Source organism: Canis lupus, chromosome 28, assembly GCF_003254725.2.
Source record: "Canis lupus dingo isolate Sandy chromosome 28, ASM325472v2, whole genome shotgun sequence".
In the NCBI taxonomy this organism is placed as follows: domain Eukaryota; kingdom Metazoa; phylum Chordata; class Mammalia; order Carnivora; family Canidae; genus Canis; species Canis lupus.
Window position 1 is genome coordinate 35647522 of NC_064270.1, and position 27577 is coordinate 35675098.

General features: G+C 44.4%; 1 protein-coding gene across 1 annotated transcript in view; it reads right to left on the minus strand.

Annotated features, from left to right (window-relative positions):
* Positions 1–22521, minus strand: part of ADAM12 (ADAM metallopeptidase domain 12) — a 331074-nt gene extending 308553 nt beyond the window's left edge. The window contains exon 1 of the mRNA XM_025467614.3: positions 22332–22521. Within this exon, the coding sequence (XP_025323399.1) occupies positions 22332–22404 (73 nt within the window). The 5' untranslated portion in view covers positions 22405–22521. The remainder of the gene's footprint in view (positions 1–22331) is intronic.
* Positions 22522–27577: the final 5056 nt, after the last annotated feature.

Here is a 27577-nt window from a genome sequence, read left to right on the forward strand (position 1 = left end):
TGAGATGACAGATTTTAAATAATTTTTCCACTGATAAAAAAAAAAAAAAAGTCTTTAAAAGTTATCTGGGGCACCTGGTTCACTTAGTAGAGCATGCGACTCTTGATCTCTGAGTCATGAGTATGAGCTCCAGGTTGGGGGTAGAGGTTAAATAAACATTTAAAAAAAAGATATTTGCATGTATTTACTTATTTTCCATTGATACTTCATCTGTGCCTCCATGAAATCCTGCTCCTTCCCGTTTGGTATCTTTCTTTGGACAAATCATTTGACCTTTTTAGCCTTGCCTTCCTCATCTAAAAAAATGACAGATTTATGGGTTGTCACTGTGGCTTTTGGAGGTTCCAAGAGTGTGGTATTGTGGTTTTTGGAGTCATTTTTATTAAAGGAAAAGACTAAGAGTGTGTCCCATCATAATACTGGTTTAATGCACCTGGCTCCTGCCCTCCAATCAACCCTTGGCTTTAAGTAACTAGAAGTCCTCTGTTCTGGGAGGAGGGTCAAGGACAGATCCAGGAGTGACCACACACGCACATGGTATCCAGCATGCAGTAGGCACACCACGAACATCTGTGGAGGGGATGGTGCAAAGGGTAGTATCCATACAACTGGGTGAGTTTCTAGTCTCTTAAGTGTCTCTAAAATCCCATATTCTGTCTACCTTACTAGCAATTACACATGAAAATAACATTTATGTTTAATTTTTTTAAAGTAGGGCCTTAATGGGAAAAATGCTTCATGCTGCAAACTGATTGGCTATTCAAAAAGAAAGCTCTGTGGGAGAAAAAGTACTCAGACACATCCAAGTCTTCCAATGTGTTCATTTGTAAAGTGAGCGCCGTGGAGCTGACAGTGGCAAGATCCCCTATAATGACGCTAAGACATTTTGTTTGTTTTTAAAGGAATGTTCAAATAAGATAGTCAATCAGTGAAACTCTAAATCTACATTCTTCATTTTGGAGTACTGGCACCATAAGGAGATGGAAGTTTTTCACATATTTATATTAAAACTTGCACTGGTCTCAGAATTTGTTTTTATTTTTTTTTAATTTTTATTTATTTATGATAGTCAGAGAGAGAGAGAGAGAGAGGCAGAGACACAGGCAGAGGGAGAAGCAGGCTCCATGCACCGGGAGCCCAATGTGGGATTCGATCCCGGGTCTTCAGGATTGCGCCCTGGGCCAAAGGCAGGCGCTAAACCGCTGCACCACCCAGGGATCCCCCTGGTCTCAGAATTTAGTCATTCACAGAAAATGTGCCCCACAGAGATCTGACATCAATCCTCAAACAAGAATCCTCTGCAGAAAAAGGAAACATTTTTTTAAGTAAAAATGTGTCCAATTCTGTCTAATGAATACTACACATCAAAATATATGGGAGAAAGCCAAAAATTTACTGACAGGAATATGTACAGTTTTAAATGTGTTTATGATCTAGAGATATGAACATAAATAAACCAGCCAAATAACAAAGCCAACAATGAAAGCTAGGAGGAAGGAGTTAAAAAATAAATAAAAGCAGAAATTACTAGATTAGAAACCACAAATAAAAGCAATAGATTCAATGACTAAATCCAAAACTTAATTCTTCAGACAGACTACATCCATATCCAAAATTCTGATAAGTCCAAGCAAGGAGAAAGATAAAGACAGAGAAATGGATATAATTATAGGTATAAAATTTAAATTCCAATCAACTACTACACATTCTTTATACAAATAAGTCTGAAAACATGGGTAGATTTTCCAGGAAAAGTTGTTACCAAAATTGGCTCAATAAAGAAATAGCAAAACCAATGGCCATGTAAGTAGTTGAAAATCTGTAAGAGATTTATGTTCCATAGAGATTCTGGGCCCAGATAGCGTTAAGGGAAAGTTTTGAAAGCCCAAATGACAGATTATTCTTGTATTATTTTTACTGTCCCAAAAAACACACACACAGTCAAAGGCAGGACAAAGGAAACTTGAGGATTATGGCTGGTTGCTGGAATGGCCCTAATACTTCATTCTCCCCCATCTGAGCCCCACTGAGCCCTTTGCTTTGGGACTGAGATTTAGCATTGCAGCTCCTCCTGCCAACCCCACATGCCTGGATTTTGGGTTTGGCTACCCGACATGGTAATGAATGCTAGTAGGTCTGACCCAAGCAGAGGTTAGAAATGGGCTTGAGCCTTAGAGCTTGTTAGTTCTTGTGTGTCTGCTGGCCCCATGAGAAGGTGCCAGGGCTAGCCTGCTGGCGGGATGGGGGAGACTCATGGAGCAATGCCCACAACCACCAGATCAATAGTCAGTGCCCCCCGCCGAGACAAGAACTGCCCCGTGTGGATCTCTGACTCACAGACTCAATACTTGCTTTATGGTTTTAAGCCACTGAATTTGGGGCCAATTTATTGAGCAGTATTATTATGTCAGTAAACAACTGAAGACCACTTTGCCTTCCTAATTTAGATGTGAAAAATCTTAATTAGAATACTAGGAAATTAAATTCAGCGGCATATTAAAATATGATATACCTTAAAAGAGTTAGATATGTCCCCCAAATGTAAGCATGTTTTGAAATTGGGAAGTCCATCAATGAATAATTATATTAAAATGTTAATGAATATTTGCATCAGAGGGTCAAAGGATTCAAAAAGAGAGGAGAAAGGAAAAGATGTGGTGTCTCAGTGTCTAAAAGACAGTTAATAAAATTCGATACCTAATGCTGATTCTTAAAAATTCCTATTTTAAAACTAGAAACAAATTCTTCCATAAAATAATGAACTTGCACCTTAAATCTATAGTCAATATCACAATCAATGGCGAAAAAAATCAGAGGCCTTCCCGCGAAAGCCCAAAACATAAAAGGGGATGCCTACTATTTGCACAAGTTTTTAAAACTTCTTTATATTTGAGGGACTATAATAAAGCAATAAAAAAATTCAGAGAAATAAGTGTAAGAAAAATTATTTATAGGTGATATGATCAGTTACCTAGGAAACCCAAGGAAATCAACTGTACATCTACTAAAACCAGCAAGATATTTTAATAAACATGCCAGTCCCAGAATGCATATATATAAATCAATACAAAAACACTATTACTGAAATAAAATTGAAAATTGGATCCCATTATAATGACAAGAAAAGAAAAATAACCAAGGAGGGGGGGAAACCTAAAAAATGCTTCGAGAGGAATGGATGATAATGCTGCTCATCCAAAATTATGGCTCACAACAGGGTAGTGTCATAGCATATAAGTAGCTCTTAACAAACAAGTGAGAGAGGACAAATACCTTAATAACAAAGTGATCCAAGGATATGAACGGACAGCATAAAAACAGAATCATAAATTGTTGGTAAACATAAGGGAGAGAAATACAACTGCACTAATAGGTATTTAAAGAGAGTCTCCTTCCCCAACTCCTCCGCCTGCCCTTGCTGTGTGTGCAGGAACTTACTCTTGGCCTCGCTCCCTGCCCAGCTCCCCCAGGGAAGGGGCAGTGACATCTGTGATCCCAGGCCTTGGGAGGAGGAGTTGGCTGTCATGGCTCACTTCCCTCTCTGGCTCTCCTCTCTCTTCTTGGATCTGCCTACAGCACATTCGTTCTGGCCTGCCTGCTGCTCTGCGTGGAGGATAGTGACCTTTCAAGGAGGTGAGATAGCACCAAGGCCACTCAACCCCAGGCCGAAAGCCAAATTCTCTTACAAGCTTCCTGGTAATAATGGATAGTTTGATCCCCAACACTCAGCCTCCTGAGCAACCAATGTGCTCTGAACCTAAGAAGGGAAGAACATGCCAACAGTTCTAAAAATGTATGTTAAGGGGCACCTGGGTGGTTCTGTCAGTTAAGTGCCCGACTCTGGGTTTCAGCTCAGGTCATGATCTCCTGGGGGTGGGATCAAGCCCTGCACCAGGCTCTATACTGCATGGGGCATGCTTGAGATTCTCTCCATCTCCCTCTGCCCCCCTCCCCCATGCATGCATGGACGCATGTGCTCTTTCTCTAAAAAAATAAATAAATAAAACCACTCCATCCAAAAGAAAACAGGAAAAGGATATAGGGCATATATAAAAGAAATAGAAAAATAATGAATTTCAACTCCCGTGTGAATAGTTTAAATATAATTAGATGAAATGTTCCATTTATTTTTTAAAAGATTTTATTTATTTATCCATGAAAGACACACAGAGAGAGAAGAGAGGCAGAGACATAGGCAGAGGGAAAAGCAGGCTCCATGCAGGGAGCCCAATGCAGGACTCGATCCTGGGACTCCAGGATCACACCCCGGGGCTGAAGGTGGCGCTAAACTGCTGAGCCACCCAGGCTGCCCGAAATGTTCCATTTAAAAAAGAGAGAGAGAGAGAGAGAGAGAGAGACCCTCAGAATGAATTAAAATGCAAGGCCAACTAACTAGTTACAGTTTGCAAAAAAAAAAAGTGCACTTTGAGTATAACTACAATAGACAGGTTGAAAGTAAAAAACAATAATAATAATGCAAAAAGATGCTCCATGAATACATATGTATCACTAAGCATAAGAAAGCTGAGGTGGTTGAACAAATATCCAAGTAGACCTAAAAGAATTACTACATGAGAAACAGAGGAAATTTTGTAATGACAAAAGGACATATGCAGACATTAACAAGGTGGGGAACCTACACTAAGAGTCAAAATATGTAAGAAAGAAATAGAACTGAAGGGAGAAATAGACCAATGGACAGCGCTAGGTAAGGTTACACTACTCGCCCAGCAACGGTGAACAACCAACCAGTGAGCTTCTAGAAGATTCGATCGCACCGTCCACCAAGTCTGCCGTATGTAGAGCATTCTTCACCCAACAGTTGCAAATACCACTTTCCTTCCCACTGCTTGTGGAATGAACACTCAGGACACAGACCACACACTGGGGTACAAAACGAGTCTCGACAGATGTAAAGACCAAAATCGGAAATGATCTATTATGTGATCACAAAATGAAATTAGAAATGAAAAACAAAGCGATATCCTTTTAAATTCTCAAATACGTGGAAATTAAGCAATGCATTTCTATGGAAGCCATAGGTCAAGGAATTAAATTACAGGGGGGAATTTAAAATATTTTTAGCTGCATGATAATACAAACACAGCCCTTAGAAATCTGTACTATGTAGCTAAAGATGTGCTTCCGGGGATATTTCTATTTCTAGATGATTCTGTGGGAAAAAAAAAAAAGTTTTGTGTCAATAACCTAAGGATCCACCACAGGAAGCTAAAAGAAGGGCAAAATCAAAGACAAAGTAGAAAGAAATACAAAAAGGTTGAAGGCTGGAAATAGAAGACAAAAGAGAAACTCTTTGAAACCAAAGTTGCTTGTAGTACTGATAAAATGGTTAAGCCCTTACTTAGCAAGGTGAAAGAAAACACGACTTAACCAATTTCAGGAAAGAAAGAGGGCGACATTATTATGGAGATAAGGGTAGTACAATAAGAAAAATACTATGAAAAATGTTATGCCAATAAATTGAACTCAGAAGACATGAGTATGTTCTTTGGAAGTCACAAATGACCAAAGTGACACGAGAACGAGAAACACCTGTCTGGCTCTCTCTCTGTTAAAGAAATTGAATTCACAACCAACGCCCTCCTCCCAACATGCACGCACACCTGCCCCTCTCAGCAGCCAGCGGATGGACATTTAAGAAATACCAACAATCCTACACTAAGTCTTGCACAAAATACGAGAGGAGGGAAAACCTCCCTAACCCTCATTACGAGGCCAACAAAACCCTTAGACCAAAACCAGACAAGAATATAATGAGAAAAATATTGCAAACCACTATCTCTTGAACATGGACTTAAAATCCTTAATAAAAGATTAAGAAATTAAATCCAGTACTCTCTCTTTTTACGCACACGTATACACACACAGAGGGAAAGAATGGGCAGCTCATTTGTGGATCTAAATCGTCCATATTCCCAGGACTATACCTAATTAGGCCACCCTGTTCTTATTTATTTAAAACTTTTCAGCCACATGGATTTCACTATTCCTTTGATAACCTACTTCAACATTTTGTGATCTGGGCTTAGTTTTTAGGCTATTTCTACAAAGGACCCATGGTAAACCACCAAGAGAAAAATGTATTACAAAAATAAATAGGGCACAACCTTAAGAAATGTACTTTTAAAATTATTGTGAGTTTATCAACAATGGACTTTGATGTTCTCAAACAGTTGTGTATAAAAATGTGTTTTTCCCCCAAACCACTGAAATCATCCAGCGTGGACATAAATAAAAGGATAACCAAGGTCAATGTAAGGTGACAATATAAAACAAAGTAAAATTTGTGAATTCCAAATTAGCCTGATGTGAGGTTTTATGTTTTGCTGTTGCTTTTGTAGTTGGCGGCCCGTTAAGCTCCGTTTCAGAGTCCTTTTATTCCTCAGCTGAATTTTCACTTCAAAGGTTTAAAATGGAGTAAAGAGAGAATGAAAAGAAAAACGTGAATATACAGCTGACTTTATCTTCACCTGGTCACTAGGTGCTGGTGAGAAAAATCCCAGCCCAAGGCAGCACCCTGTGCCCCATACCCATCCCTCCGCCCTGGGAAGCTTCTCAGGGAGGTCGTGGGAACACGCTCGAGCTGGTAGGGACCTCTTCTGATTTTTTATTAAATTATCAGTTCATGTCTTCTACCCAATACAAAAATAATATTCCAAGTAGAATTTCATATATTTCCCAGAGATGTTTCTTTTGGATCGCTCCAAGATACTAACCACCGGGCGCCTGGGCGGCTCAGTCCCGTAAGCGTCAGCCTCTTGATTTTGGCCCAGGTCACGATCTGGGGGTCGTGGGATAGAGCCCCGAGTTCTTGCTGAGCACGGAGCCTGCTTCGCCCTCTCCCTCTGCTCCTCCCCCTGCTCTCTCGTTCTAAGAAATACAATCTTTAGGGAAAAAAAAAAGATAGTAAAACTACCCCTTCTGCACCAAATATTAGGACACGTGGTCTTTTTAAAGATCGTCCAAACAGGCGTCCTGTACGTGAGTTGTCCGCAGACCAAAGTTCAAACAGGGGGAGGGCATGAGGGGACCACCCTGGCTGAAAAGGAACAGCAGCAGGTGAAGGGGGCTGGGACCTCAGGGCCAGGACCTCTGGAGCAGCTGGGACGCTCGGTGCGGGGGACGCCGCGACGTGGATCTGGTCTTGGTCACCCTGGCCCTTAACTGCTGCCTGGGAAGACACATGGGGGATCCAGTGCGACGAGCCCTGGGACAGAGCAGTGGTGCTCCGAGGGCACTTGGCAGGTGGCACCTGGCGGGCGGCAGGCGGGGGTGAGGGCACAGAAGCCGATGCCCGGGGTGACCTCCCACGGCAGGTGCACGGGCCGCGGGCAGTTAGGGGCCCAGAGGCCACCACACAGAACCACCTTCCCGCTAAGACGCCGCTGCCACCTCCGATGCCGGGCACGTCTGCAGACCAGCTGCCGCTGCCACAGCCCCACGTTACCTAGTTAACGCCTGGGGGTAGGCGGACGGTGAAGGCGGCTCCCAGGGACCTCTGCAGCCCGCTGCTCCCATCCCTGCGCAGCCTCCTCCCTGGGAGAGGGGCCGGCCTGCCCGCCTGTTTCTAACCCACAGAATATGCAACTAGGTTACAAATCTTGTGGCTTCTGTCTTTCTAGCACATTCTCTCTGCTGCCTTCTAAGCTTGCTTGCTTCACTGTCATGTTGGACAGGGAAGTGAGGGAGGCCTCCGGCCAACGGCCAGCTAGGAACTGGGACCCTCAGGCCAACAGCTCTCAGGGAGCTAAGCTCTGCCTGTAACCACGTGAGCCTGGAAGCAGAGCCTTTCCCAGTGCAACCTTCAGATGGACGCCTGGCCCAGTGGTCACCTTACTACAGCCCGGGACAGAAGCCAAAGAAGGGGACACAGCTGTGCCCATGTTCCTGACCCCTGAAACTGTGGGATCAGAGCGTGTGCTACTTTAAACCATTGAGTTATACTCACTTGTGACACAGCAATAGATAACTAATGCATTTGGGTACGTGCATTTATAATTTCAATATTTCTACAGCCGTCATGGATAGAAGTGACCAGGGTGAGTCCTCTAGCTTATTTGTGAGAGAGGACACATAATTATCAAGCAATAAGCTACCCTGGCAGAGAAAACATACATTAGCTATGTCCATGTCCCTTGAATGCAAAACCAAAAGGTCAATACAGTTGGGCCCTGAAAATGGGTCCTTAGCCCTCTCTCTCCTGGCAGTCCCTGTGGGGCAGGACCCACCCCAGGAAAAGTCTCCAGCATCTACACAGAGAACAGCTCAAGTGTCATTCTACCCAGCGTCTTCCTGGCAAGATGAGCTACTCTCTCCTCAACCCTGATACCCCAAGATCAACACAAGATAGAACAGCTGTGAAGGGTTCCCAAAGGGTACTTGGGAGTCATGGTTCATTCCAGGGGAGCCAAGGCTAAGCCACTGTGGGCCTGAAATCACCTTCTAGTTTGGTTGTGGCTCAGCCTCCAAGAAGACGGAGCCAAAGCAAATAGCAAGTGCCCTTTGCCTCAGTCCCCTTACCTGTAAATTGGAAATAGTTGTAGCACGTCCCTCCTGGGACTGTCATGAGATTTTAGTGAGAGGTTCACGTAGAGGGCTTAATCCAGCATGTGCTGGATGCCCAGCTCCATGCCAGGGCCATCACAATGACAGGTACTAGTATGCCCACTTCCTTTGCCTAGTTGTCTATTTGGACAGTGCTTCTTGTGCATGATCTTGCTGTGCCCCCCACCTGCTGCGTGACCGTGTACATGTTGAACTTCCCAACCTTGGCTTTCATATCAGGAAAGGTGACTGGTCATGGTATCTCCTGCCCACGGCGATGCACCAAGGTTGTGTGTAAGCTCCTGGACCAGTGCTGGCGTATGGAAGTTATAAAAGCAAACACTCCTTTAAGGAATTCCTTCATTCTGTCCTCAAAGTGAGAGCAAGGACCCTCAGGAAATAGGACTGTCGTCTAGGTACACAGGTAAAACTAACTACGAGTGGAGTGTGGTCTCAGAATGTGTTGAGCTAAGACTCAGTGGACATTTTTTGAAAATGCATTTGGTTCTTTGCAACTCAAGGGAAAAGGTAGCCAGAACCAATAGTTTAAGATTCAGGAGATAAACAATCTTGGCAGTGAGGGGAAAAATACCTTTCCATTTACTTATCTTCTTTCCTACAAATTGGGAAAAATAACATCCACATCCAGTCTTACAGGGGAACATTTTTGTCAGAGTCTGGAATGTTCTAAATTTTCCTGACTAGAAACACAAGGATGCAGAGCGTCTAAGTGGCCATACTGCTGCAATCCCATGCTCTAATTGGTAATTAGCACAAAAGAGCTTATCTGCATGCTTCATCCGCAGAATGTCAGATTCCTATTTCTACTGAAATCCTACAAACACCTACCTAGCACTTTGATGAGCATTTTGCATTTTACATTTTATTTTCCTTGTAATCCTACTCTCAGGGCTCCTCCCAAGCCCCTTTCTCAACAAGCCAGTGGAAGGTGAAGGCTGGGAACATCATGCCCCTGTCCTGGGTCTCTGCCATCAATCGTGTTCTCTCCAGCCCTATGCTGAGCCTGCAGCACGTCCCATAAGTGGAGAAGAAGGAAACTAATATATATATATATATTTTGCTATACCTAAATATATCTGACATTATTAGAATGATCTCAAATGATCCTGGTTAACAGAGATGCCCCCACCCAAGACTAATAAAAACAAAGACTGAAACATAAGATTTCAGGCCGGAGGAGAAGAAACAGAGGCATCCTGTTCTCCCAAACCTCTGCCTCCCCAGTGTTGACCTCCAGGATTTACCTGCACACCCATCTTCCAACGGTGGGAGGGACGGCGGCCCATGGAAGCTGAGAACTTTGTGCTTCCCAAGGCATGAGCCCTACGTACATCACTGAACTGACAGTCGTACCTACTGTGTGCCCCTCAGCCTTAAGAAGGACTCATCACAAAACGCTCTGCTCAGCATGCCCATACTTCAGTGTTCCAACAACTCAGTGAGGCAGGCTGTAAACTTCTCTTTTTAATCTTTTTTTTTTTTTTTAAGATTTTATTCATTTGTTCATGAGAGACACACAGAGAGAGGCAGAGACACAGGCAGAGGGAGAGCAGGCTCCTTGCGGGGAGCCCAATGTAAGACTCCTTGCAGGGAGGAGGCTCCTTGCGGGGACCCCAGGATCATGACCTGAGCCAAAGGCAGATGCTCAACCACTGAGCCACCCAGGCGCCCCTAAATTTTTTTTTAATGCGGGGCTTGAACTCACAACTCTAAGATCAAGACCTGAGCCAAGATCAAGACCTGCTTACCTGACTGAGCCACTCAGGCGCCCTCGTATCCTCAATTCTTCTGTGACAAAGAAGGAAACTGAGGTTCAGAAAGATTGAGTAGCTTCCTCAGGCCACGCAGCTGCAAAAAGGCCAGGCCTTCTCAGTCCAGGTCCGTGTGTTGGCATGACCCCTCGCCCCTCAATGTCATCACTGCAGTGCGAGAACACACAGCACCCTCAAACCCACTAACTCTGCATGGAGGTACCTCCAGGAGCGAGGGAGGTTAAAGAACTCTCCTTACACCCATAAGAGGAGCAGAAGCCTCTACTAGGGATCTTTTCAAGCTTTACAACAGTGGTCTTGGGACGCCTGGGTGGGCAGAGATACGAGAAGGGAAGAGAGACCCTGAACCATGCAGAAGTGTGACTGGAAGTTTCAGGGGGACCATCTACTATAGCCGAAGAACAGACTTTCCCAAAGAAACTGAAAGGGAAGTTTCATGAATCAAATACACTAAATCCAAATTTTAGTAACAAATCAGGCATCTGATTTGAGATAAATCAGTAGAGGATTCATTCTGTATGGGATCATGTTATTCATTCCAAGAGTTACAAAGATACGCAGATGAGTGTTTCAATCACCAGCTTACCCCATTATACAATCCTCTCTATATATTAGAACTTTAAAGTATGGAACAAATTCAATATACGTCCTGGAAGGCTCACATAGAATGGAATTCTGTTGACACCTCCGCTGGCAGAGGAGCGGCTTCTGGGAGTGTATTCCGGCCTTGTTTCCCAGCTGTTCACATTCTGCCTCAGCCAGAGGAAGATGGGAACAGCTGACGGCTTCACCCCCAAAGTTCAGCTTGGCCCCATCATTAGCACATCTCACCCCTGCAGCTGCCAAGGCAAAGACTAACATGCCAGCAGGAAAGCAGCTGACTCGCTTTTCTGACCAAGCTTTGGCATATTGGAAGCTGAGAACCAGGGTGCCAGGTGGGTTCAACTCATTTTTCTGTACATCTGTAGCATCGACTCACTGTACATGCCAGGAGGTGAGCAGCTGTGTCTGTTTTTCTCACCATAACATCCCCAGTGCCTGGCACAAATCTGAGATTGCTGTAGGCAAATAAATTTGTTGACTAAGATAACCCAGTGTTGGGGACTCCCAGTCTGAAAGCATGGTGGACTGAGCTGATTCAGATAGAAAATTTGGTCAAGACAAACACATAAAAGTCTTAAATTAAATGTGGGGTTTTTAGAGTATATACATAACAAAACTAGAAAGAAAGGAAAGGAAATTACCAGGATCCATAAACTAAAAAAAGAATTCATAGCTAGTGCATTCCAAATAATGCCAATGCCATCAGTGCCGTAGAGAACCAGCAAGATACAGGTCCACAGTCTAGGAACTGTCAGTTTAATGTTGGGCAGTATGACTGCAAACACAGGAGATGGGAACTGGAGCCAGGACCCCTGCATAAAGCCAGGATCCTGCAAGACTGCCCTTCCCAAGTTCAAGGGGCTAGAAAAACTCTACCAAATGCCCCAGGGAAACTGCAAAGTGGAATGTCTACCCAGAGAGCTCATGAGGGTTAGAGGGTCACCCAGGAGAAATCAAAACCTCCAGCCTTCATCACATGGGTGTAGAGACCAAAATTATAATAATCATATAGCACACAATTCCTAAAATGAGAAATTAACATAAAAACTGAGCTCAGATGAGTGGAATCCTTGAAATACCCATCATAAGTAAATGCTGCACTAGACTCCTCATAATCCCAAGTGCATAAGACTCCCATGGAAGCAGTAGTAGCGGATGGGAAAAACTGAAAATGAGTTTGCAATTCAAAATTGCAAGGAGAAGAGATAACGTATGACAATACAGATTCAGCACCCTAAGAAATAGAGAAAAATCTAAAAGGAATATATGTGTATATATGTATCCCTTTTATATCCCCATCCTCCATCTCCCTAAAAGTTTTGAAGACATAGAATACATAAAACCATAATGGAAAAAATTTTTAAATTATTTGTAAATGATCTGGCAGGTTTAAAAGATTAAAAAGCTTCTATAAATGAAAAATAAAAGGCATTGAAAATGCAAAGTAAGTCCATAGACAGTCTAAACAGCAATATAGATATTGCTTGAAAGAGACCTGGGAAATGAGCTTTGGGCCCAGAGACATCAGAGTGGCAGAGACAGAAATTAAAAGCAGTGCGACTGAATGATAAGGTCTCATTACATATCATCAAAGTCCAAAGAAGGTAACGGAGAAAACAAAGCAAAATAGTAATTGAAGAGGTGATGATGAAGAATTTTTAATAATTGGCTGGATTCGAGACACATGTCAAGAGGGGATATACACAAATTAAAAATAAATGCATATCAAAAATATAATAAAAACTTCACCATAAAACAAACAAGTGAAAAAACAAATAAGACTAAAAAAGATAAAAAAGCAGGTTTAGTTCAAAGAAATCATCATTAAACTAAAGGCTTCTCAACAATAATAGTAGAGACCAGGATACAATAGATAACATCCACTGAAGGACAATAATCATCAACCTGGAATTCTATACATAGTTAACCTAACATTCATGAGAATGAGAAAACAAACATTTTTTTGGAGGCAAATACAGAGAACTTGCTACTTGTAGATCTTGAATGAAAGACTACTTTGATAAGAAGCAAACTAAATCCAGGAGGTAGAAGTCGTTTGCAAGAAGCCATGATGGAAGAGAGGAACTGGTTACACTGGACTAATCTAAAATATCCAGGACTGTAAAAAACAAAAACAAAGTCTATCATTGCCCAATGGCATTTTTGATAATGTGTTTCAAACTAGAATAAAATGCTAGATAATAACTGGTGGGAGAAGAAATAAAAGGCACTAAGCATGCTTGGCCTATAGTACTGTTTGAGGGGAGGCTAGAGTTACTGACCACCTCTACACTTTGGTGCCTGAGGTGCAAATGTTAAAAATTTAACAGTACTACTAAAATTGAGGAAATGGAATATATAACCTCTAAATTAACAGAGCTGGACAGAAGTAGTGTAAATAATCCTTCAGTAATATAATAGGAGATAGAAAAGGAAAAGTATCTAAAAATAGCAATGGTAACTTGAGAAAAAAATAGAAGAAAAGTTCAAAATTTTCAAAAGTCACAATAAATGTAAATGCATAAAACTAGTTGGTTAATAGGCAGCAATTACAAAGTTTTAAAAATCCAGGCATATTTTATGATGGACACTTGTGAAACATAACATGGAAAATTTTTATGTAAAGAGATGGGAAAAATATACCAGAAGAGTTTTAACCAAAAGAAAACTGATAGAGTAATTTTGTCTTAGACAGGGGCACCTGGGTGGCTCAGTGATTGAGCATCTACCTTTGGGTCAGGTCATGATCCCAGAGTCCTGGGATCAAGTCACAAATCAGGCTCCCCATGGGGAGCCTGCTTCTCCCTCTGCCTATGTCTCAGCCTCTCTGTGTCTCATGAATAAATAAAATCTTTTAAAAAGATAATAAACATCTTAATGGTGAAAAGCTAGTTATTCTCACTGAAGTTTGAAACAGTCCAAGGACACTTGGAATCACCATTTTTGTTTATCATTATAATAAAGGCACTAGCGAATGAATGAAGAGATAGAATGCATAAGAACTACAAAGAAAAACCAAAATTTACAATCATTTTCTGGTGATAATTCTTTTAGAATTTCTATAAAATCAATTTAAAAACTATCAGAATAAAAATCAAGCAAAGTCACTGAATTCAAAAGTAAAACACAAAAAGCAGTAACGTTCATTTATACTGAAAACATCAATGAGAACTTTTTTAAAAAAGATACAAATCCAAAAAAAAAAAAGATATAAACCCACAAATAAAACAAGAATAGCCATAAGCTGGTATTTGTTGAAGCTGAGAAACAGAGAAGTGTGTTCATTACACCAGTCTATTTTTGTAGGTGTTTAAAATTTTCTATATTAGAAAGTGAAAACGTAAAAATAAAAATAGTGATAACATTCAGAACAATAAATCTGTTAGGTACTCAGGGTACCTCAAAATATATCTTACAGAGATGTGCAAGAACTTTAAAGAAAAAAATATTTAAATCTTATTGAATAACATTAAAAAAATATGAACAAAGAAGTGACCATATTCATGAAGCAAAGCATTGATGTCGTGAGGTAGTCAATTCTCCCTCAAACTAATCTACAAGTCCCCATAGGGTATTTTGCAGAACTTACCAAGATATTCTAAAGTCTCTATGAAATACTAATGTTTCAAGAATAGTCCAGAGAATTTTAAAGGAGAGTAAGGAGAGGAAGAAGGGAAATTAATGTTAATATTCTTTGAGCACTTAGCATGACCTGTCCAAAGCACTTTCCATACATTATCTCATTTACTCCTCCCCACACCCTTGTGGGGTCAGATGCTATTATTATCACCATTTTATGGAGGGAGAAACTGGAGAAAAAAAGCTTGCACAATTTGTGTGAGGTCTAGGGTGACCAATCTTTAAGGTTTGTTCTACACTAAGGGTTTCTTGCAACAGGGGATTCTCAAGTGCTAAAACTGGGAAATTCCTGACAGCATAGGATATTAACCACTTTCCTGAGGTCACATGTCAGTAACTGGGTGGCACGGCTAATATGTCAACACTGGCAAGGTGACCTCAGGGTCTGTCCTCTACACCACTATATGTCAACCAATTTAAACATTTAGGACTGATTACCAAGTACAGAAACTTGAATGCAGGAGGATGCTGGAGATAGGATAAATAAATACCCAACAGGATAGGGAACCCAGAAGCACATCTATCTATACTTGGTATTTATCAGAAGGGAGAAAGGATTCAAGAGATGTTAACCAGAATGACTGGTTATCTTATCTATATGTGAAAAAAACAAATGCGGTATTCCTACAATAAATAAAAAATAAAGTCCAGTTATGTTAAAAGTTAAAATTTAAAAGAAATAATAAAAATTATTATTATAAGTGGGCTCCACACCCAGCATAGAGCCCAACACCAGGCTTGAACTCACAACCCAGAGATTGAGACCTGAGCTGAAATCGAGTCTAGCAAGTCACCGACTGAGACATTCAGGTGCCCCTAGAAGAAATTATTTTTAAATCTCCATTGGAGTTTAGGAAGAGAAAAATATTTAAACAAACCTAGAAAACTGGGCAAATGATAAGACTAAATAAGTCAAAGAAGAAACACAGAAAATAATACAGACATATAAAAAGAGTCTTAGAGTCTCTAGTAATCAGGAAATTGACAAAATAATGAAATAGTTCACATCCGGCTTGGTAACATTTAAAAGTCTGAAAATGTCAACTATTTGCAAAAACACAGGTAACCAGAACTTTCTGACAAGTAGGCATGTCATTTGGTACAACCAATTTAGAAAGCAACAGAGCAAAACATATTAAAGTGGAAAACTGGCTTACTATGCAATTCATTTGTAACAGATTCTCTAGAGCCCACGCCTATACAAGGAGACAGGTACAAGTATCCCTGCTCCACTGCAGTATCAGGAAGTTGGGAAAAACAGATATTTATCACTAGAAATGCACAATTTTGGCTCATTCAATTAAAAGAAATGAAGAAAGCACATGTATCAACATGAATGTCTTTAAAAATATCGATTTAAAGATAGCAAGTTGCAGAAGGCTCTTGTATACAGTAGGCTACTATTCACATAATATTTAAATACAAAAAATATTGATTAGGGATATGCAGGAGATGAGGCTGCCCAATTTTTTAAGGAGTTGTCTAGAAGCTGAGCTCTTAATATCGCCTTGGAAGGACATGAAAGCTTAAGAGATAAAAAAAATATCAAAACGATGCTGAATTATTCAGGTTCTCCATCCCATCTATCAGTTGGAGGCAAGGTATATTGGGCATTAAATTAACACACAAGGATGCAGAATGAAAAACGAGCTGAAGGAAGTATGAAGATTGAAGTGGCAGCCTGTCAGACAGCATGACACTCAGTGCACACATTTCAGTTGGCAAACAAAGTTGCGGCTTAAAACTAAGCCAAACTATAATCTCATTGCTAGAGATGTTTTAATTAGGCCAAAGACATAGTACAGAGACTACAAAATGCTCCCCAGGGCTAGGTTAAGACTAGTCTCCGTCATGAGATAGCCTAGAGACCGCTCTACATCTGCAACTTGGCAGATATTCACCATCTGAAGCTGTGGTTGCCTCCTCTGTAGAGTGAGGGCAATAGCAGGACCTGGGGCAAGACTCTCAGATGAGGATGAGATGAGGTGGTGCATGCAAAGATCTCAGAACTGCCCCAGGCACCAAAGCACTCAATAAATGCCTTTTTAAGTAACTATGTGCTAGTATAAACACTTTGGGTTTAATAAAATACTAAACAAACATATAGAGAAGTAGCTACTAAAAATGCATAGAAACTATTTCTTGAAAGATTTTGTCCAGATTATATCAACTTCACTTTCTCAACCCCAGGGAGCTGATAATTAAAGAGTTGTACATACCACAGAGTTGTTTAATACAGCTCCCAGTGGGTACACAGCCAAAGGGCTATACGGCTAGCCATTTGGCATAGAAGAAACATCTGAAAATGTTTTTCACACCTGTCTTTATAAATCATAGATACAGCAGGAACAGTTCATCTTAAAAAGGCTTCTGGAACACAAAACAAAAAAATTTTTTTTTGCAATTGTAATGAGTTCATTACAGCATCATCTACACCAGGAGGAAATATATTTAGCATCTTTACGTGATGCAGTTGGATTGCTTTAAAAAAAAAAATCTTCAGTTTCCACAGCTGCAACATCTATCTAATTAGGTATATATTGACTTTGAGCATTTATAGATTTTTAAAAGAAAGTTTTAAAACATTTAAAAATGGATGTAATTTTTGTTTCCACAAGGAAGGAACAGAAAGAGCCAAGTAACAAGAGAAAGAAAGTATGTCTATGTGGAAGGAGTGGGAACAGAAGCAAGGGCTGACTTCTGAATGTACACGGCAGACCGACAGGTGTTTATCTGCACTCCCTCCTGAAACCCCACAATAAGGAAAAACAATAATAACAATGATTTTAAAAACAATGCATTGGAGAGAAGCTAACAGGTAAGAGAGAGCAGCAAAACTTTCAAAGATGGAGGAGGATAGATGAGTGATTTCCTACTTAGCAGAAGAGAGGGGGCTAGAACCCTGCTGCTTAGGGAGGAGGGAAGCCATCGAGAAGGTGAGATGGATGAGCATAACCTGAAAATGGTTGGAAATGAGAGGCAGGGGCACCTCTGATGGCCAGTACAGGCTGGGCTGAAATATCATCCAAAGAAAAATCAGAGCCCTAGATTCCTTGCAAAGCTACCATGGCAAGGGGATGGATCCTTCCTCTCTGACAGATAAGGAGATGTATTTTCCAGAGACTCTGAAGCAGAGAGGTTCTGTGCTCAAGGACCCCAGGCATAGCTAAGGGAGAGAAAGGAAGCAAGGAGTCAAATTGAAAACAAAATGATGAATTAAAAATAATGACAACAACAACGCACACTTAAGAGTGAAACATCCACTTTAGCCTTGTTCCCCTTGCTCAGCTCACAGACCTCCTAGTCAGGCTTCAATCACTTCTGCAGGAGGATGCACAGTTCTCCTTAGGGAAAATGGACCAGCCTGAGAAATAAAATATAGTCAGTGATGTATGAAGGTCCCTGCAACAAAGTTCTGCTTTAGAAGCACACAGAACATGCAATCAGCCTCCTAGTGCCTCATAATTGAATATAAACAACCAAAATTCAGAATTCTGAAGAAATTCAGAGATTAAAACAAATGGGGATGGAGAAGAACCTCAGAGCTCATGATGCAAATGAAGTGAGCAAAAAAATATGCTCAAAAGATAAAAATACGCTCCAAGAGTTCACCAAAATCTTACATTTTTTACAAATAAAGGGGGGGGGATAACATTCATAGAACAACAACAAAAACACCTCCTGGAAATTAACTGTCTGGTAGAAATAACAAATTCAATAGCAAGATTAGAAAATGAAACTAAACAAAGTCTCCCAGAAAGTAGAACAAAAATACAGAGATGAAGAATAAATAAGGAAATTAGAGAATGTTTGCAGGAGATTGGGACATCCAGCTAATAACAGTTTCATAAAAAGCATGACACAAAGTAGCAAGGAAGAAATAATTGAAGAAGTAGTACAAGAAAGTGACTCAAATTTCATAGCATGGATTTTCAAACTGAAAAGGGGTCACAGAGTTCCCAGCACGATAACTGACAAGAACTTCATTAAAGCAAATCATCATGAAATGTAAAAATATTAGGGATAAAAAAGATGATATTAGCCTCCAGGAAAAAAAAAAAACAAGTCTATTTAAAGGACTGACAAAGTGCTATCAAGTTCTCAAGCAGCAATGGGCATAGAGATAGTAAAGAAATACCTTATAAAATGCTGAGGAAATAGGTCTTCCACGCTGAAATTTTATACCTAAACAAACTAGCAAAAGTGGAATACACACACACACAGTTATTTTTATGCAAGGTATGGTGGGCACATGTGTTGACCTGTCTTTCTTACAGAGCTCTCTTTTGTTTAAAATACCAATGTGCACTGCTAAAAAAATTAGGCACTTTTCTATTTTTTCCATGCCGTTAGCAGTGGCCCTGCATCACAGGCTGACCAAGAGAAAATCTGCTACAAAGTTTCTGGAAGTATTCTTATTTTCCTGCAAAAAGAGATTTGATGGGCTCTGCTCTTTGCCTCTTCTGCCCTTCACTGCCTAGAATTCAGATATAATGCTAAGAGGCAGAGCAGTTATCATGAGACCATGGGGCAGAAGCATAAAAGCAAAAGTCAACACATGAGGACGACAGTTACAAACAAAAGTAAACGTTTGGGTCCCTGAGAGGCTTAGGCGTGCACTACACCAGCTATTACACTGCTTATTTCAGAGCTGTGTGTCATATAAAGGTAAAGAAAAAAAACTTAAAAAAAAAATCTGTAGTCAGGTTTTCTGTTATTTGCTACTGAATATTCCTAGCAAGTTATCAAGTAGTTTCATCTCCCATGCACCCATCCTTAGGCAGTTCCTAGAAGATGGGCCCCCCAAAAGTAAGGAATAAGCTATGAAAGAGAAAGTTATGGTGCAGAAACAGGTGATCCCACAGAGGAAGGATGCAAAATGAATTGAGCATCTTAGTAGTAAGTGTAGTCTTGAGACAACAGCTGCACTGTATCCTAAAAAGTAACTAGTTTATATTGGAACAAAAGGATAAAGGGCTCCAGGAGAGAGAACATTAAATAAAAATAAATGATGGATAGATTACCTGATGTGTTTGATCATGTTGAAAGGAATTTAATAGTTCTCCCAGAAAGTCTGGAAGGTAGAGATTGGTATACAGGAAATAAAGCAAAAACAGGTGTTTTTTTTTTTTTAAAGCAATTATTAACTCTAGGAAAAACAAAAAGTTGCAAGAGGTATGAAATGGAATCATAGAACACTGTGTGGCTCAATTGTGAACAATATTTGCAGTCTTCATAGAGCAAACATTGAATTTTGTTTTTTAAAAATTATGGCAACACTATACTGGAAAGTTGGAAAGAAGAGATGCCAGTGTGGCTAGAGTAGAATGAGGAAGGAGGGGAATGGTAAGAAAGGAGATCATAGAGGAAAACAGGGATTAGGTTATCCAGAGGTTTGAATTTTCTTTCCTAAGAGCTGCAGAAAGCCACTGGAGAGTTTTAAACAGGAAACCAGCATGATCCAACTCATGATTGAAAATGATGACTTTGGCTGTAGTATTGGGAAGAATACACTGTGCAGGGGCAGGAGGGAGAGCCAGCAGACCAGTTAGGAGGCTACTCTAGCAAGGATACGAGGCTTCTGCAGAAGAAAGAAAAAGAAATTGAAAAGGGGGGCTGGGTTGGGGAAGGCATACTTCGAAATGGTGGGCAGAGAGCAGATGGGAATCCATCTTAGAGGCTGGTAGCTTTTAGGGAGAAAGGCATGACCTTCCATGTGTTAGCAGGAGACATCTGGAGAAGGCAGAGGGTGTCCTCACTGAGTTGGGAAGGCTGGGGAAGGAATGGATTTAGGTGTAGAAGGTATGGGATCTACGGTTCTGTTTTGGACCTCTTGGGTACCAGGTAGACAACTGTTCTGAGCCATGGGGTAACACACAGGGAGACAACCCCCAGCATATACTCTGCCTTCAACAAGTAGTAATTCCTCCTTTTCTCTTGCCAACACAGAGACATGTTTTATTATATGCTTGGATTTTTAAGCAACCGCAATCCTAGGATTTGGGGGGCACTGATTGATCTAAGAACTGATACTGAGAATCCAAAGATAAACAAGCAGTGAATCCTGGGATATCACCACATATACCCCACTCAAAATGTTTAGGTCTAACCGGTTTTGTACTCGAGTCATATCTACCCCAGGGAAACACTCTCTCCACCAAAGCTGCAGTCATAAAATAATAAAAAGTTCCCCCACTCCGTGAAATAATTTCCCTTTATTAGCCTGATTGAGTAAACATTTTCTTCCAAAACAGATAATTCATATTGTCCGTGCTCAGTGGACCTCAGTCTATGTGTGCGGAGCATATGCCAAGCTAAGGACCACCTCGGGCACTTGGGAGATTCCGTTTGAGTCTTAAAAAGTCCCTTGTCAATAAACACTCAAAAGGACCAATTTGTACAAAAGCCTTTTGACTACTATTATTTTCATTTGCAAGTCATGGAGCTCTTTAAACAGTCAGCAGTATTCTTTCTTGGCTCCCCCCCCCCCATTGTTTTTCACTGCTCCGTGCAATCCTTTTATTTAATCATTAATTCCCCAATTGGTCTTCATTGCTGCGCGGATTTTAACGAGAGCTGGGTTTTAGCCGCATTACAGTAGATGTGGTGGGGGCGGAGGGTAGCAGTGGCAATTGCAAAATAAAACGTACCATAAAGTGGTAACGGCTCATGATTGAGGCCAGTTGTTGAAAAATAAATGCCTGTTAACGGAGAGAACCATAGACATTCAAGTCGGAGGCCAAGGCAGGCCATTCATCGGTAGGCAGGCAGCGCCTCTGGCGGCAGAGAGGCCGCGCTGGCGGCGCCCAGGAGAGAAGCTGCTGAATTTTTAAAAAGGCACCTGCTGGGTGAGTCCTCATCATGCAAAAACAAAAGCTCCACAGGTGCCCGGTTTTAAGGGGATGCCACTCGAGGAGCTCTAGATCCATAAAACAGCTGTCACACCTACACTTTTTTAACTTCGAAAGGGGTTGTCGCTTCACACAGGTTGATTTAAACGATGATTTATTGCCCAGACACTGACCAAGTGGCGGGAGGCGGAAAAATTCTGCTCAAGTTTGGCCGCCACTGACAACGGGGGAGCGATCTCAAATTTAAAAAAAGAAGAAAAGAAAAGAAAAGAAAAGAAAAGAAAAGAAAGAGAAAAGAAAGAAAAGAAGTGGGAAAGAAAACTAAAGAAGTAGATGAAGAGTTGACTTAAAAAAAAAAAAAAGGAAGACCGCTTGGCATATGTGCCAACGGGCACACCTGCGGGCGGGTGCAGGGGATGGCTCACCTGCGTCACTGTGCTCCCCCCCCCCCCCAGGTGCATCCGTGGGGGTGGAAAGTGGAAACTTGTCGGAGGCCGCCTGGCCCAGAACTTGAGGAGGGGGTCAGGAAGAGGAGCCGACGCACACCATCCCGAGCCCCACGTGTAACTGTCAAGGCTTAGACACCCTGGCAAAGGGCACCCCAAGGGGGAGGCGAGCAGCCCCGAGGCTGTGCCGTCCGGGCTCCGCGCTGGCATCTTCCGGGCCCCGAGCCAAGCGCTCCCTCCTGCACCCCCCCCCATCCCCGGGCACTGGCACCTTAGGGAGCAGGGGCTCCCCTCGGCGCCGGGAGCGGGGACCCCGGGGCTCTCGGCACATGCGCCCCGCGCGCCCCCCGCGAGGTGTCCCCGTGGGGACGAGCCCCCCCCCCCCCCAGGGCTGGACAGGAGGCCCGGGGAGCCGCGCGGGCTGGGACACTTACCTCGGGCCGCGGGGGGCACCAGCAGGGCCCCGGCCAGGGCGAGCAGGAGGGCGCGAACGGGGGGCGCTGCCATGGTGGGCGGCCTTGGGTGCAGCAGCTCTGGGGCCGGGCGGCGGGCGCTGCACCATCCCCCGCGGGCGGCGCCACCCGAGGGCTCTCCCGCCGCAGGGACGCAGCCCCGGAGCCCTCGCGCAGCGCCCGCGCCGCCGAGGAGCCAGGCTAGGCTTTCATTTTTTAAAAAAAAAAGTTTCCCCCCCCAATCCCCCGCCCGCCCCCGGTGTGTGCGTGTGCGTGTGCGCGCGCGCGCGGCCCTGGCACGAGCCGGCCTTGACCGTTGCAGTGAGTGAGCAAAGTGTCCGAGTTGGCCCGGGACGAGCAGGACCGGCGGGGAGCGCGGACGGGGAGGGCGGGCAGGCCTGTGAAATGGATCCACGGCCAGCAGCCCCCGCTCTCATTACCACGGAACAAATTAGCGTCTCCCCCGCCCGCCCGCGGCGTCCCGCGGGTCCTAGAGACCGCTCGGGCCCCCCGCCCCCCCCCCCCGCCAGGGTCCCGCCCAGACCCGCGGCTCGGCCCCCCCACCTCCCCCCACCTGCCCCCCCCACCCCCGGGGGCGGCTCGGGGCCGCGCGCCCCGGCGGCACAGACGTGGCTCGGTGGCGGCGCGGGCGCCCGGAGCGCACACCTCCCCGCCCCGGGATGATGTGGCCGCGGGCCCCGGGGCGCCCCGCTGCCAAGAGCACACGCGGCTGCACGGTCCAGCTTTCCAGGCTGAGGCTGGAAACGATGACTCGGCGGCTCGCTCCCCGGGTAGCGGGTCTGAAAGGCCGTCCTGCGTGCGCCCCGGCGTGCGCCCCCCCCCAGCCCCCCGGGGCCTGTGCCCTCCGCGCCCCCGCCCCCCACCCCTCGGACACCGCGGCCCTTGAGAGTCATCTCGGACCCCCAGGGCGCAAGACGACCTCTAGCCATTGCGCTTTGGATGCACTGCTGTAGGTTTTAGGTTGCTTTCCCCACCCAGGGCACGGCCCCACAGAGGGCTCCCCAGACCTTCCCGATCCTGGAGAAGCATCTGAGTGTGTCCCCGCTGGAAATACAGGTTCCCGGGCGCCCGTCCACGCGTGTGTGTGGCCCGGGGAGCACGGGGGGGGCCTGGGAAACCTGGGCCAAGCCCCTGGAGGGCCTTGCCTGGGGTCGAGGCCTGGCTCTTGGCCATCTCCATCCTCTCCGCCAGAGAGAGCCGCCCCGAGCCCTGATGTCCATTTGGGTCACAGGACCTGCCCTCTCCAAGACGGTGGGGATCCACAGCCAGGCATGGACGCTCAGCAAAGGAGCGGGGTGTGTCAAGGATGGTGGCCACCACCCGCAGGATCCTGTGACTTCCCACCAATTCCTAGCAGAGCCCGCATTCCAGGGGGCAACCCGGGAGCCAGTGTTTGAGGATACTCCCTTTACCGTGTTTCAGTTTCCTGGGGAAAGTAGCTTTCCTATCTCCCACCCACTCAAGGGGGTATTTGCCATGTTCTCAAGAACCACCTCAACCCTTTCAACAAAGTAGAGGCCTTTAAAACACACACACACAAACCGGAAAGCCAGGGGCACTAGGCAAAGGGCCCACCTTCTGTTGGCCTGGGCACCTCAACACTCCATCTGGAAACAAGGCCTGGGTCTGAGCCCCAGTTTAAATCCAGCCCTGCTTATTCCCTACACCCTGCCCCCCCCCCCTTTCTCTGGTCATTCATTCCCTCCATCAACAATTAGCAACACTAATGTGAGGGACTTGGGAAACCAAAGAATGGGAAATGCCTTTGGCCTTCAAAGACTTTTGGCAGGACAAACTGATAAATCAGGGCTATGGAACGGCGTGACTGGTTACCTAACCTGCTTAATAATCACTGGGCTGCTCCTTAACCGCTACATGATTCACGAAGGGACCCCGTAGGATGGCAGGATCGCGCTAAAGTAAATGCCGCCGGTGCATCATTTCAAGATCCCAAATATATGGAAGAAGAAAGTAGCGTAGAAAGGTGAGGAGGCTTCCCCGCGGTCCCAGGGCTAAGGACTTGGTCAGAGCCCACGGCAGATCTGCCCGCAAACACAGCCTGTGTCTTCAACCCTGACTTCCAAGCTTCAGGTCCAGCATCTGTTAAGTGAAAGTAAAACACAAGCCTCCCACGTGGTGGTGAGCAGTTAAATAAGCTAATACAGCGCCCCACCCCCAGCCCACGGGATTCCGGAGGGTTTGCTAAGATTTCAAATCCCCTGGTGTTTGCACTGGACGTTATTATTAGGACGGTCTGGGAAGTTTCAGCAACTACCCAGTGGTTCCGATACCTTGGTTCCCAGAACGTTCAGCAACGCTGTGCAAGGAGATCAAAATTGTTTCCTTTGAAGTCTGGGCGTCGGACTAGTTTGAGGAGGACTCTAGCGGGACTGGCCTCTTGAATCTTTGTGAGCGGACTAATTTTTTTATTCATAATGGACCTCCTATGTGCTGCACATAGGCGGGGGCTTTATATGGTTTCTAATGATCCATTCCTTTTTGTTCTTCTATATTCAGCTGTTACTCTTGACTGTGGAAGTCCAGTTGTTGTTTTTGACTCTTTCCAAAAGGCTAAATGTACCCCAAGACCGTCCTTGGTTTGTTTTTGATGGAATGAAAGAAAATAGCCAGCCAATGCGGGGGGTAGGGGGGTGGTAAGTAAGACAGGAAAGAAAATCCTAGCCACAGTCCTGGTGTCTCAACCATTTAATACCCCGCATCTGTGAAGCAAGGAGCCTGGACTGACACTCCATCCATAAAGACTTCATGCTCGTCCATAGCAGCCGGCCGGGCAGAGGGAACCTTCCATCCGTCCGGCAGATGGTTGGCCTTTAGATGGGAACCGTGCCTCCTCATTCACAGGAAATAGAAGCCGACATGGCATTCAATACTGGATTGTTAGGTCATGGTATGGGGTCAGAGGCCAGGATCTGCTCATTAAAATTTCAGATAGATGGCCTGTTGTCCCTTCCTTTCCAGAAGGATTGACCTTTGCAATACCGTTTCCTGTGTGCTATTTTTGCTGAACAGCCTGGGCATTCATGAGCAGGGCACTTACTACTTACCCAAGCTCACACTGAGCTCAATCCACTTTGCGTACAAGCCGATGAGAAATGGAGGCAGATTTTCCTAAGCCGGGATTTTACAGGTAGCCACTCCTGACTTCTGTAAAGGGTCAGCCTCCCCGCAGCTTGACCCAGCGATGGAGCTGCAGACGCAGCCTCACAGAACAGCTTTCATCTATCGGCGCACAGTTCCCAAGCTTACTGCAAAAGTAAACAAACACCATCGCCCGGTGATTAAGATTCTTGGGAATCTTTTTAATTCCATCTCTTGGAGGGCTTGAAACTCATGACCCCCTCCGTCCGTGATAACATGGAGTCCGTTTCCTTTTCATAGATCTCATTTCCAGAATCCATGCCTCACTTCAAGAGGTTTCTCAGTTCTCACTTCAAGAGTCCCCAAGAAAGAATTATTTGGGGGAACTAGGGTCAGAACAGACACAGAAGATCATCTAGGCCAGCTCTTTCCAATGCCGTCTATGCTCATCTATAGTGCCCTGCCACTCGATCATCTAGTATTTCCTTGTATGCCTATTGTGATGGGGAACTCATTACTGGTCACGTAAGAGAGCCCATTTTTAAGCACCCGCGAGTGATTGACAACATCCAGGAGGAACAGAGAGCCACCCCATGGACAGAATGCCAGGCGTGGAGCTAGCACCCCTGGCTGCACTGGCCTGTCCTTTTGCACTGTCACTGGGATGGGCCGAATAAACAGGCGGTACTCTGAAAAAAGAAAACAGGGAATCTCAAAAACAAACAAGAACTCACAAGAATGACCAAATATTTGAAGATCCTTCATCATTCAAGAAATAAAGCTTACTCTCCTTCCCTTTTTGTGTGGGCCGGGCTGGAGACGCATCCTAAAGAATAAAATATGGCCAAAGTGACCATGCGTGAGCTCTGAGACTAAATCATGAAAGGCAGGAGTGACTCAGGTCACTCACTCTGAAGACAGCCGGCTGCCGGTCCAATGGGGAAGAACTGGGATGGGACACAGCCGTCTCCCGCCATCAGCCATGTGAGGGGGCTACGGTGGAAGCAGAGCTTCCAGCCCAGTCCAGTTTTTGGCAGCCCAGGGCAGTGTCCGAGAGATCTCACGGCCAGCCCACCCGCGAGGCGGCTCCCAAATTCCTCACCCACAGAAACTGCACGAGATAATGAATGCTTATTGTTTTCAGCCACTAATTTTGGGGGCTAATTTGTTACACAGCATTAGATAACTAATCCACACCCAACAAAGCAAACCTTCCATTTCCACCAGAAAGTCTGCAAGGATTTTAATATCAAGGGCACCTCCCTTCTCGTTTGGGTTTTGAATATAAGTCATGGATAGATGCAGGGTGCCTGGGTGGCTCAGTCGTTTGAGCCTCTCACTTTCGGTTTCGGTTCAGGTCATAATCTCAGGGTTGTGGGATCAAGCCCCACATCCAGCTCTTTGCTGGGTGTGGAGTCTGCTGGAGGTTCTTTCCCTCTGCCCCTCCTCTCTCTCTCTCTCTCTCTCTCTCTTTCTCTCTCTCTCTCCAATAACTAAATAAAACCTTTAAAAATTAAAAAATAAAATGTCATAGATGGATGGCCACAGGCCTCAGCTATGCAGCAGCATAATTATCAACAGTACCTTCCATTCACTCTCACAAGCACCATGGTTTGTGAACCAACTGTACAGTTATCCGATCTGTAGATTAGTGTCTTTGATGCCGGGGGTGGACACGCAAGCTTGATTTTGCATCTTGACTCAGTTCCTTGTAGGAATGATGGTTAAACGTGTGATTGGGCTCACCCCATGATGGAGAGTGCACCTGCCGGTGTAGCCATAGCCACCAAAGCACACCGTCTAGGGGTGTGGACTCACAGGCTCTCTGCGAGGATTTTCATGCCGTGATCTGATCTGAACTGCCACTTCCGGAAGTTGTGATACATTTTTTTACCAGCTGCCAAAGCACAGGCCGGCATTTACTGCCGACTGGATCGTGAACACATCAAAGAGAAAATGTGATTAAAGGTCATGCTTGCTCTTGGATGGAGGGACCCCCCAGGAGAGACAAAGACGCTCCCACCCGTCCCGGCCCAGGTTTCTGCCCCGAAAAAGGGGCACAGGCTCCCCGCAGCCAGGAGAGCCGGGCCTGGGGGCCGCTGGAGACC